The following is a 12,523-nucleotide window of genomic DNA, read 5'->3' as shown; positions in this document are numbered from 1 at the left end:
TCTGACTGCATTTGAGGATCAAGAGCAAGGAGGAAGGAACAACCATCCAACAGTCAAACCATGGCATGAAATAAGAATGACCTCTTTGGAAACAGAGTTGTGATCCTTTTTAAAAAAACAACAACAACAAAACAGGGTGGAAACACATATACATATTAAAAATGAAAGCAATCTTTAATAAATGTAATAATTTAATAATAACACAAACAACAAAGACCTAGAGCAGTAAAACACCCCCAAGGCAGTGTCAATGTAATCAAATTAGCACTGTGTTTATTTCCATTCATAATCTAATACCTTCAAAACTGTTTTCTATTCTTAGCTCATACAGTATCTATTGTCAATCATCTTTTAATCAGTTCAACGTCAAAACTCCACAGTGTGATTTTCAAAGAAAGACACTTCCTTGTGTCATTAGAATGAAAAGTGATTTGATTACAGACCTACTATGGAGTCATAGCAGGTGCTTCTCCACAACATGATATGAATTGTATCATTAGATGCAGTCAATAGTATAAGTACTGGCACAGTGGTGCGGTTTCCACATCAAAACACAAATAGCTAACAATTGTACAAAAGAATAACAGTAGCTGTTGCAATACTTACGATACTGACTTTATACTGTAGATATGCATCATGCTGGGCAATGTGGTAGTGATGCAGTCATGCTGCAGGAAGATCTGTCTGAGGTCAGTACACTGTCATGTCATTCAAAACCACTATTACACATCCATTATATATTTTGCAATTATTTCTTAAATGTGTCAACCATTTTCAAACTGATTTTTTGGAGCAATAGTAGGACAATTACAACAAGCTATATGATATTATGCCAATCAAAATGATAATATGCATTTCACGAAAAGGTGGGTTCTGTTCAGGGCTGTAGTGGTAAATAAAGCTTGGTTGAACAGTACCACACCTGATCCACACTATCATGGCTGTGAGGGAACATGGATAGAAGGGTAAATCTCCATTTTCACACCCTCTATATGGTCCTTTACTGTATGTAGGGCCATTTTTTCAATGTAATAAAATAGTAAAAGTGACTAACTGACAAAACTGAAAACTGATTTGGCTCAAACTTAAAGCCAAACCAGACAACTGTTTGACTTCTAGATGTATCAGGTAAATGATGAATCAGCATTTTGTGTTTCATACTAACTGACATTTTCTGTCAACTTTAGTTCTGTGTTCACAACAGTTACTAAGGTCAAAAACCATTTAACAGCTTAAGACACATAAACATCAGGTTAAACACTAATGTCTTTTTTATTTCTTTCTTTGTTCTTTTGTCTGAAAATATTACTTGATGCTGCACATGTCAGTGTCAAATAGGATACTCAGTGTCTCATACGAGGATACAGTGTTCAAACTGTGTTCCTCACAGCTACAACAGAGAGTGAAATGATTTATTTCAGAATTTGAGAGGTGGTAAAAGGTGTTTACATGCATTCAGCCTCCAGTACAGCCCTGGTTCTATTGGATTCAGTTCCAGAAACTGGAATGAAATTGAATTAAATTTTTTCAAAACAGACAGTTGAGCCTATTGAGAAATGACAGATAAATAAGTCATTCCAATGTCTGGAGATTGCATTTTTATTTTGAATGAAGTGAGATGACAGTGAACTAAGCCTGAGCTCTACTTTGTGACTATCTTAGAGTGTAATGTGTGGACTCAGCTGGTGTGTGGCTTTATTCAGGGTGTTTATTTGATGAAGCTGTAGAGAAATGAGCCGAGGATGAGGGCCAAGATCACACAGCAGCAGAAGATCATCATTTGTTTCTTGAGGTGAGGAGAGCAAAGGACAGAGACACGAAAAGAAAATGGATATGAAGTTATTATTTTGAAGCCATAACACAGAAGGTATTGTATGTTGGTGAACTACAACATTTAAAAACTCTGCTTCAATGGAAGTCCTGGTGAAGCACCAGATTAGAGTCTGTGATGATGTCTTTTTAATTTCACTACAACTCAAGACTTGTAGTCAAGACTGATCAAATAACTGAGTTCAGAAGGTACTTGAGACCAAGTCTGGACTGAGCTTGAGCAAAGATTTACCCAGAGCCCAATCAACATTCTTTATTCTCTTATTGTTCAAAGTCAACTTTGAACAAGACAATGCGTTGGGTTTAAACATGCGTATATGTAGGAAATCACCAGTGTTTTGGTCTATAGAGGCTAATGAGCTGAATTCTGTAGACAAGTATTAAGATAGTGAATTGAATATTGAATTGGCTTCCTGCACACACACTGCAGAATTCATTATAAACCTACAGTATCATAGGAGAATGCATCATCCACTATTACACAGTACTATATGTTTTTACATGTATGCTACTGTTGAACCAGTCCAAACTTACCCTGCGTGCCTCCTGCTGGTATTTGGCTGCTTTCTTGGTGTCTGCCACCGCTCTCTCTACAAAGCCAACTGACTGGTCCATGTTGCTCTCAATCCTGTCAATCATGCCACCCTGGAGGGCGGGACAAAAGAGAATAATCACAGAGAAGAGTAGATAGACAGACATTATTCTCAGCTAAGGAGGACCTTCTATAAACAATAACAAGGGACATGAGCTCCTTTCACATATGCAGTCTATCCCTGTAATGTTCAATGCATTTACTGCATGGGCTCACATGCCAATGGGAATAAAGATTAATATTCTGGGAAATCTATACTGCCAATTTCCCACCTCAAGACAGAGTAGAGTGAACAAACCAATCACAAGACTAGACATGTGGGTGATGTACTGTGAGTTGGGCAATGTTTGGTATTGAGCTAAACTAAAATATTTAATATATGTTATAATATAATACTAAAATAAACTAAAATATGTTTCTAGAAAGATTTGAGGTGAGAAAAAAGTAAACTCAGTAACACAATCTTGATTCATTTTTGATAATGACTGCCTAGTTTGAATGTTGGATCTGAGTTATGAGTTTTACTTTTGTTGAGTTTTATGGCAGTTGGCATCCATAAGTGTTGCATTACTACCATCTTCTGGACAAGATGGAAATGTTCCTGTAAGCAGCTGCATGTGTGAACAATGAAAATCAGTGCCTGAAAGCTTGTCCCAGTCATTTACTGGGAGCTATGTGTGAAAGAATATATTGCTTTACTGTTAAACTTAGTTTACTAAGTAGATCTGATATCATGAAATAGTTAACAATGGCAGGGTGGGCTAAAATGACTGCAAAGACCAATCAATAGCTAAAAATCAAACACCACACTATCAACATATATCAAGTATAGGATATAAATAAACAGAGAACATAAGCGTGCATAAGATCTCCTCCACATACGTTAGTTGCATCTGTGTGTGTGTGTGTGTGTGTGTGTGTGTGTGTGTATGTGTGTGTGTGTGTGCCACCCAAAAAAGAAAAAAAAAACTGCAACCACAATTAATCCAACATACATTTCCTCCATATCCTTATGTAAAAATTGGAATGTTAAATAATATGAATGCAGCTCCATTAATAGGACCTCATTTTACTGCAGGGAGAGTTGTCTTTCCATGTATGAACTTAAATTTCTGTTGATTTGTCAAATGCATGTATGTGTACCTGGTTTTCAACCAGCATGGCGATATCAACAAACATGTCGTGGAGCTCTTTAATGCTGCTCTCCAACCTCATGATGTCTTTGTGACGAGCCTCAATCTCATTCAGCGCCTGCTGGTTGATCTTTGAGTCCATAATCTGGAGAGGAAGCAGGTGTGAAGGAAAAGAGGGAAGAGAGACAGTATGAGGTTCATGAAAGAATATGAATGTGGTAAAAAATAAGGATCGATAAGCAGATCATAAGAGAAGTGATGACATGTAGGCATTTATATAATGCCTTTCTGGTTTTCTGACCACTCAAAGTGCTTGTTTTACACAACAAGCCACATTTACCCATCCACGCACATATTCATACCCTGATGGCATAGGCTGCCATGCAAAGTGCCAACCTGCTCATCAGGAGGGGTTTTCTAATCATTCACACACATTCAGACACCAATGGCACAGCATTGGGAGAAATATGGGGTTTGAGCTGGAGCTGGGAATCAAACCACTGATCTTCTGATTAGTGGACAACCTACTCTGCCTCCAGTCACAGCTTTGTAAATAGGAAAGTGAAGGTACACTTTTCAGTGTAGTACAATCCACCCTTTATGCATAAATAGATATATATACATATACAGTCAGTCATACCCCAGCACTGAAGACTGCTGAGTTTCCTCCTTCCAGCATTTCTTCCAGCTCGTCATCAGTTGTTGCTTTCCCCGCTGCAATCATCAGAAAACACAGTTATACAATTGTATCTGTTTACAACTGACAGGTTGATTAAATAGAGTGTGTGGAGACAGTCTCTGTTCCCTGACCTCTGAAAAGCAGAGATAACACTGCTGTTATGCCAACAAGGTACACAACTTTACAATGAAAACTTAATAGGTTAAATAACCTACTGTATGTCCTCATATTAAGTGCTTGCATTCATTTTTTTATTATGACATGAAAAAACACTGAGATAGACATGACAACAGTGGTATCACAACATGACACATATCTCACACTTGACTATGATTTACTATGAGTGTTTACAATGCATGAAATACAGAAATAGGTTAAAGCTGACTACAACATGTCAGAATATCATGGCAAACATCTATCAGTCCTATTACATGTCCAAAGTGGTGAAGGCATTTGTTTTTCACTATGACATTTAATCAATTATCAAATAGTTGTAAATAATGTTCTATTGATCAATAAATGAATCTATCTACTTGTTATTTTCACTCTTGTCAATATGAATGACATTGACTAATATAATAAGACCCACCAGACTGCCAATCACATTCTAAAAGGTACTAATAGATATATGAGTAACATAGCATGTTCATATAATGTGAAAAGTGATGAGTTGAGTCTACATGTCACCATGTACACACTGTTTAACAACCTGTTAGTGTGTATGACTGGACATCTAGAGAAAAACCTCCAGTGACCATAGCAAGTTTAAAGTTCAAAAACAATCCTTCCATGTGATTGTACCACGTAATAAGAAAGTGCAACTCACTGATCTCCAGCTGTCGTGCGATCCTTCCTTTGCTCTTATCTCTGAAGTCAACTTGAGCCTCATTGTATTTTGTCATGACTTCTACAAACTTCTTTGCCAGGATAGCATGCTGGGGAAAATAATAGTGATGATGATTTGTTAACTAAGGATAATATTGTCAAATCAAAAGTGTTGAGTAATAAAATGTGTATTTGTGTCAAGGTGTAAGAACATCTGCAACAACATTTAAACTGCCATGATGCACTAAAACTCTCCTTTCACTGTCAAAAAATAGTTTGTACTTTGTACTGTGTGAGCAAGTACTACTTCATAATGTCAGCTGTCCATGGTGCTGAAAAGCCAAAGTGGAGGATTGTCAGAGCTTCCAGTTTGCTATCCATGTACAGAACTAGAAAGTGAACATAGTGCATCTAATAGAAACCCTGTTTCACAGTAATTCCAGTTGTTTCCCTTGTTCTGATCCTTGATCAGACCTTTCTCTAGTGTGTTAGTATTTGAAGATACCATGAAAGCCACCCTCATCAAGTCAACTTCATTTACTTTGTTTGTATTGTCTGACCTGTGACTTGCGTATCCTGAGGTCAGCTGAAGCCCTCTCATCTGTGTTTGACTCAAGCTGGCGCTCAATAGCTACACACACACACACACACACACACACACACACGCACACAAAAGACATGGAACAATATCTTTGATTAAATAGTTAAGTGTAAACTGATTCAGATATTCTTCAAATTTGTCTAGTTCAGAAACAACATAAGAAACAGGAAAAAACACTTTTCATCAGCCTCCACTGTTTATATCCACTTTATCATGTTATAATGGGTAACTATTGTATTTTAAAGATTAAAAATATTACATTAATAAAAGATAAGGAGAAAGGTCTCTGAGTGATCCTGATACAAGGAGATAAACAGTTAATATTGTGCTAAAATCTTTACAGCTGTTTTTAAAAGTACACGCAATGTGAAAAATAATAACATAAATAATTGGTTCATCTGGATCTGTATACTTTCAAAAGTAAATTGACAGAGAAAATACTGACTTTTGAGTTTGTTTCTTGCATTGTTGGCTGACTTCTTGATTTCATTGGTGAGGGCTTCAAGGTCATCTTGTGTTTCTAAAAAAAGAGAGTGATAGCAGTGGAAAGTAAGACATAATAGGTGGGTTGGTCTGTGTGTATGTGTGTGTGTGCAGCAGGGCCGGTTCTAGGCAGGTATATATGAGGGGGCAGTCAGAAATGTGAAGGGGGCATCATGTGTACACATCATGCTCCAGCACTTTTTTCTGTGCTTATAGTAACGATGCTTCCTTCATTGAAAGGGGTCTATGTGTCCAACCCCAACCTGGAGAAGTGGATTGTACTTTGTCAGGCCTCTACCTTCAGACCTGTCCAACTTGGGTGTCCCACCTGAACACTAACTGAGGCATGCAAACCCCCTGACCACAATAAGGTGGCAATCCCTCAAGGGGGGAAACTGAAAAATAAAAATAAAATAAATTAATAAAATAAAATGAAATAAAACATTCTTCATCCAGATTTTATCAACCAACAACATAATATTTATCTTAACTGGATGACCTGATTTTCAAATAAATTTTAACCGAAGGTAGGACTTCTCACACTATAGTAAACTATATATAATACTACATGTATACTAATATTGTGGTAAGCTCACGTGGAAGAAGGTGAAGTGAGACTCATTTCTGTGTACTACAACCCCTGTGTCCTTTACGCCACTTGACCATAGAAGGTGCTATTTATTCAACATGATTACTGGCCAGAGGTAATCAAACACACCAGGAGACTCAGTCGCGGTGGCTACACTACTAATTACAGTTAACATCAAACTTAACACTATGTATGGCCATATAACCTGGAAACTCATATAACACAATTAAATATGCACATAACATCACTAAAACATGGCTTTCCTTTCAAACATTAACAGTCCCATGAGCCTTTGAGCTCAAACCAGAGAACCAGCTCAAATTGTCCCAATCAGAGTGACCACTCCCCCCTCTGGTCGCTACAATATTTACAAAACTGAAAGATAGTCTTATTGAATAATAATACAAAATCTTCTCAAACTATTTTATAAAACACAACAGATATACAGCAGAACTTTTTTTTCTTGTTTTTTTGTTGGCAGCTTAACAGGCTGCTTTGGGGGAGCACTTGTTGAGGGGATGGAGGGAGCTGGTGCAGGAGAATCAGTGCTTGCTGATGCTAAAGGTGCAGTATTGCTAGCTGCTGTGATTATTCAAAAAAACAGTAGAGAACTACAGCCTGGGGCGGGGCTTTACGTAGGGGTCCGTCCATAGACTGTATAAAGAGTCCGTCAGACACAGGTCACTTGTCTTCAGTTTGTCACATGCAGTGGACGTGGGCACTCATCTCTATGCTTGTAACGCTGCTGCTCCTTCAATGTCTAACCCACTCCGTGGCAGTGCTGAAACCTGACACAGGGCTGAGGGGTGTGTGCGGGTGTGTGTGCGGGTGTGTGTCTGTGCTGCGCAGCCTGTGGTGAATACACGTCATAGAATGATACACGCACAGCGGAGGGACAGAGAGATGAGAGGGAAGCCGACACTGTAGGCTATCCTGTGTGTCCCTTTTTCGGCGGATTTTTCCGCTAATGCACATTATTTTGTCAACTTGTAATGCATATTAATTTTGTGAGTATATTAAAATGTGCTTTCTCAACTTCCAAAATTTTGATTTGAGGGGGCAAGACATTTCTTTAAGGGGGCTCTGCCCCCTCTTGCCCCTGCGTAGAGCCGGCCTCAGTGTGTGTGTGTGTGTGTGTGTGTGTGTGTGTGTGTGTGTGTGTGTGTGTGTGTGTGTGTGTATGTGTGTGTGTATGTGTGTGTGTGTGTGTTACTCTGCTCAGATGTGGGGGCAGACAGGATGGTGGAGTAGAGTTTTTTTATTTCTGTGACACTCTCATCAATCTTGTCGATGCTGGTACGGATATCCTCAATCTGATGAAAGACAAACACAAACACAAACAGATCAGTGTGTAAGACGTGAATTCTGAATTCTTTCTCTTTTCAAAATGTGAGAAACAGACAGACACAGAAACAGAATACCTGGGCAAAGAAATCATCCATAAACGCCTGATTGTCCACAGGAATCTCAACGTCATCACCTCCACCATCACTCTTCTGTTACACATCAAAACAATAAAAAGAGGTTTCCAAACAAATCAGTATCACATGATAGCTACAGTACATTAAGTATATGTGTCAGTGACAAATTGGTTGGCAAGATGACAAAATTCAAAAATGTCTTAATTTTTTTTTTAAAGCAGCATCACGTTTAATAATATGTATATTTTGTGTTTTTGTTGTTTTTATTTGATTTGAATTGACATTTGCACAATTTTTCTTTAAACCAAAAGCAAGACTTAGAGCTCCTGAAAATGTCAAATAGCGTAACTACAAAAGAATGTGTATTAAATTGTGTTTATAAAAATATTTTTTATTACATAAAAAGGAGTATTTCTTCAGTTAAATTTTAATACATTTTGTCAATATTGAGCAGGACATTTCCTAACAACAACCAGTTTTTCTAAGTAAGTTGGGGCCAATGATGTAAAATTTGTTAAAATCCATTTTGTTGTGTTGCAAAACTGGATTACATTTATTCCACAATTTAGTTCATGTTTGTTTCCGATATAATCAGATTTTTATGAAAAATACTGCGTAAACCAACTGGACACTGGGCTGCATCAATTGGTGTAAGCACTATTTTTCATAAAAATCTGATACGCTGTCTGACCTGATTCTATTATATTCATTCAGTCAACAAACAATTTCATTTAATAAAGGAACTTAATTCTTCAACTGTAAATTCTGTGCTGAAAAAAACATTTTACAACAGCAATCATGGTAACTTCAACTTCAACTTTTGTTTTATTACAGAGAAAAGAAAAAAACCTGATAACAACTCAGAGAGAGAGAGAGAGAGAGAGAGAGAGAGAGAGAGAGAGAGAGAGAGAGAGAGAGAGAGAGAGAGAGAGAGAGACTGGTTCCAGTTCTCTATCATGAAGTTCTGCTCAGATATGATATTACATTATAATGAGGTCAGGTGGTTCAGATATGATGTTATTATATTATAAAGAGGTCAGTTTCAAAGGTAGGTTTTTATGATACATATTTAATAAGCATCATAAACTACTGATATCTAACAAAATTAGCATAATAAACTACTGATATTTGACTAAATTGTCCTCTAAGAGAAAGGACTTTAATAGGACTCAAATGATGTAATCAGTTCTATTTTTGACATTTCATTTTAAAATCAAAATTGACACCTGTGTAAGCACATGAATTAATGAATTAACAGCATTTTTCTGGGGTTACACCATTGGACATGTACACCGAGCAAACCTGACTAAGTCCAAAAAACGTCAGTTTATGAGTACATGTAATAACTTCTAACCTTGATAGACAGTAGTTGTGATCATCAGGGGTGCTTCTCTGTAAAACCACTTCCTGTTACATGGCCTTCTTCACAATTTTAACAAAATGGCCTTTTAAATAGTGGTTACACTTTGAGACACTTCATGTGGTTCACATGTCTTGACATGATTCCCCAAATTATGTTTAATATTTAAACAATTGTATTCCATTAACCTTTATTTAATATGAAAGAGTGATAATATAAGATTATGCCAAACTAGTTGATGTGGTTTTATTGTAAGTTTTTGGTTGAAGTGTTGATGGTTGATGGTATTTCCATGTGATGCTACTTTAGAAGTCCTAGCAAAAAACAAAGATTAGAGAAAAAGTCCAAAAACTGAAAACACATTTGTGTATCAGAACTTTTGTTTTTTCTTCTTTCCTCTCCCATTAATCATCTGACTCATGTGACTCACATTTATCTGCTGACCCTTTGGAGGGTCCAAGCCCCTAGGTTGGGAACCACTGGATTCAAGTAGCTAACCGTACATACTGCTTATACACTGATGCTTCACTATTAATAATCTAATGATGTCATATATAATAATATATCACTACTTTCACTATAATACTGCAGTACTTTCACTATAATACTGCATACTACACCACTATAATACTGCAGTACTTTTACTGTAATACTGCATACTACATCACTATAATACTGCAGTACTTTCACTGTAATACTGCATACTACATCACTATAATACTGCAGTACTTTTACTGTAATACTGCATACTACATCACTATAATACTGCAGTACTTTTACTGTAATACTGCATACTACATCACTATAATACTGCAGTACTTTCACTGTAATACTGCATACTACATCACTCATAATACTGCAGTACTTTTACTGTAATACTGCATACTACATCACTATAATACTGCAGTACTTTTACTGTAATACTGCATACTACATCATTCATAATACTGCAGTACTTTTACTGTAATACTGCATACTACATCACTCATAATACCGCAGTACTTTTACTGTAATACTGCATACTACATCACTCATTATACTGCAGTACTTTTACTGTAATACTGCATACTACATCACTATAATACTGCAGTACTTTTACTGTAATACTGCATACTACATCACTACAATACTGCAGTACTTTTACTGTAATACTGCATACTACATCACTATAATACTGCAGTACTTTTACTGTAATACTGCATACTACATCACTCATAATACTGCAGTACTTTTACTGTATAGGATTTTTTTCATGCAGGACTTTTACTTGTAATTGAGTACTTTCACATTACTGCATTAGCTTACTTCATAGTTCTTCTACCTGTGCGTGCCGTTCACGTGCGTTCCATTGTCATGCGAGTTCACCTGCAGGCTAATTAACATGCAGCATACCTTGCACGCGCAACTGCCTTGGCTCGCACGTACTGTATAAAGTAGACTAGGCTACTTATAGGTGAAATATGGGCTTATATTTATATAGACTTGTATTTATACGTATATATTTATACATAATGAGCTTTTACTTATCATATCATGTCGTAGGCTTTAGGAAATCCTAGTATTTGTATTCGTGAAATGTCATGGCAGAAACCTCTATACTTCATATAGGCTAGTGGTAAATAAGCAAACTTTAAAAACAGTGTTTTGAATGCAGTGTCTAAGGCCTGTTTGAAACATGCAAATGTCTATCAATGGCAAAGACGTCGTATGTCGGCTAACGTTATCTATAGTAAAGCCCCCACAGACACAAGAGCCTGCTGGTCGTAAATGGAAATTCATGACAAGCTACAGATGGTACATTAAGGCCTGTACTAGCAACAGTTGCTCAATAATAGAACTAAAACAATCAAACTCTGCTCACCTCCTTCAGTTGCGCCAGTCGATCCTTCATCTTGATAAATGTAACGTTTCAATAAAATAAACAAGTAGAAAACAAATGAGAAAAAAGAAGATCTGGGACAACAATGCTCTAGCCTATAACAACTATTAAAATGGCTTCCAAATTAGCCCAAAGGAAATGATTATCTCCTCCAATTAATCCAGGAGATGAGACCGGAGAGTTGTCCAAATCAGAGACAGAGGTACCAGCATGAAGCTGAGTTCAAATAAAGAATACTTCAAAACTGCACATAAATGAAAGGTGTCGATGGTTTGGGTGTCCCTTTCTGAGGCAGTATTTGTGCTCAACCTAACCTGAGGTTCCACTAAGCCTCTATCCTCTAAGAACGGATTAGGACAGTAGTTCAGGATAAACCTCTCCCCCTTCACCCCTCCCACGGCCGCACTGAAACACTGTGCGAAGCCTTTATGAGCCCAGTCTATGACGTCCACACAGAAAGTGAGCATAAACGACAAAATCAATTCAACATGATTATTGTTTTATGAATTATAATTTATTGGAGTTTGAATTTGAACAAACAGGGATAGCCTACTTTATGGAAAATGATACACGTGTGTTAACGTTTGTAACAGCATGTCCAGCATATATGTCCAGCATATATTCCATTAACTATCCTGCAATATAAATGTGGTCAGATCTTCGCCATGAAATGATGTAATCATCAAATATCTAAGTAATCAATTTTCCTGTGATAACTTAGTTATAACATTTTGGTTAATTGTGTCTCGTTTTCCCTTCAAATTCAGATAGTAAATGAACATGTTCAACTCTTTCCAGATCACCTGTAAAGCCTGAAAGAACAGAAGATACATGTATATTTTTCACATCGGTAGAAAAATACTAATATGATCAAGATCAATTAAGCGCTTTGAGTGATCATAATGCTAGAAAAGCCTTAGCTATATAAGCACAGTCCATTTACCATTTTACCATCAAGTCTGTGCGTTCATGCTTAAATCTAACGGGAATTTGCTGATTTTCGGTAGTGTGAAGATAAGACAGGACTGGTGTCAGGACAATCCCCTACAGAGAAGTGCGCCAATGTTAACCAACTATAACCATAATGTGTCTTTAAACAGACTTCTTGGAGCAAACAGGGGTTCATCTCTG

At 37.0% G+C, this 12,523-nt stretch overlaps 1 protein-coding gene across 1 annotated transcript; it reads right to left on the bottom strand.

Annotated features, from left to right (window-relative positions):
* Positions 1 to 1,708: 1,708 nt before the first annotated feature.
* stx3a (syntaxin 3a) lies at positions 1,709 to 11,404 on the bottom strand. The gene is made up of 10 exons (XM_053330499.1): positions 11,375 to 11,404; positions 8,154 to 8,228; positions 7,946 to 8,045; positions 6,106 to 6,180; positions 5,620 to 5,690; positions 5,061 to 5,169; positions 4,196 to 4,269; positions 3,566 to 3,700; positions 2,365 to 2,475; positions 1,709 to 1,786 (listed from the first exon to the last, which is right to left on the bottom strand). Exons 1-10 carry the CDS (start codon positions 11,402 to 11,404, stop codon positions 1,709 to 1,711), a joined length of 858 nt encoding a protein of 285 aa, XP_053186474.1.
* Between the last annotated feature and the right edge of the window lie 1,119 nt (positions 11,405 to 12,523).

This window comes from Scomber japonicus, chromosome 2 (assembly GCF_027409825.1).
Source record: "Scomber japonicus isolate fScoJap1 chromosome 2, fScoJap1.pri, whole genome shotgun sequence".
NCBI classification, from domain to species: domain Eukaryota; kingdom Metazoa; phylum Chordata; class Actinopteri; order Scombriformes; family Scombridae; genus Scomber; species Scomber japonicus.
This window is presented reverse-complemented; position numbering and strand designations above follow the sequence as displayed.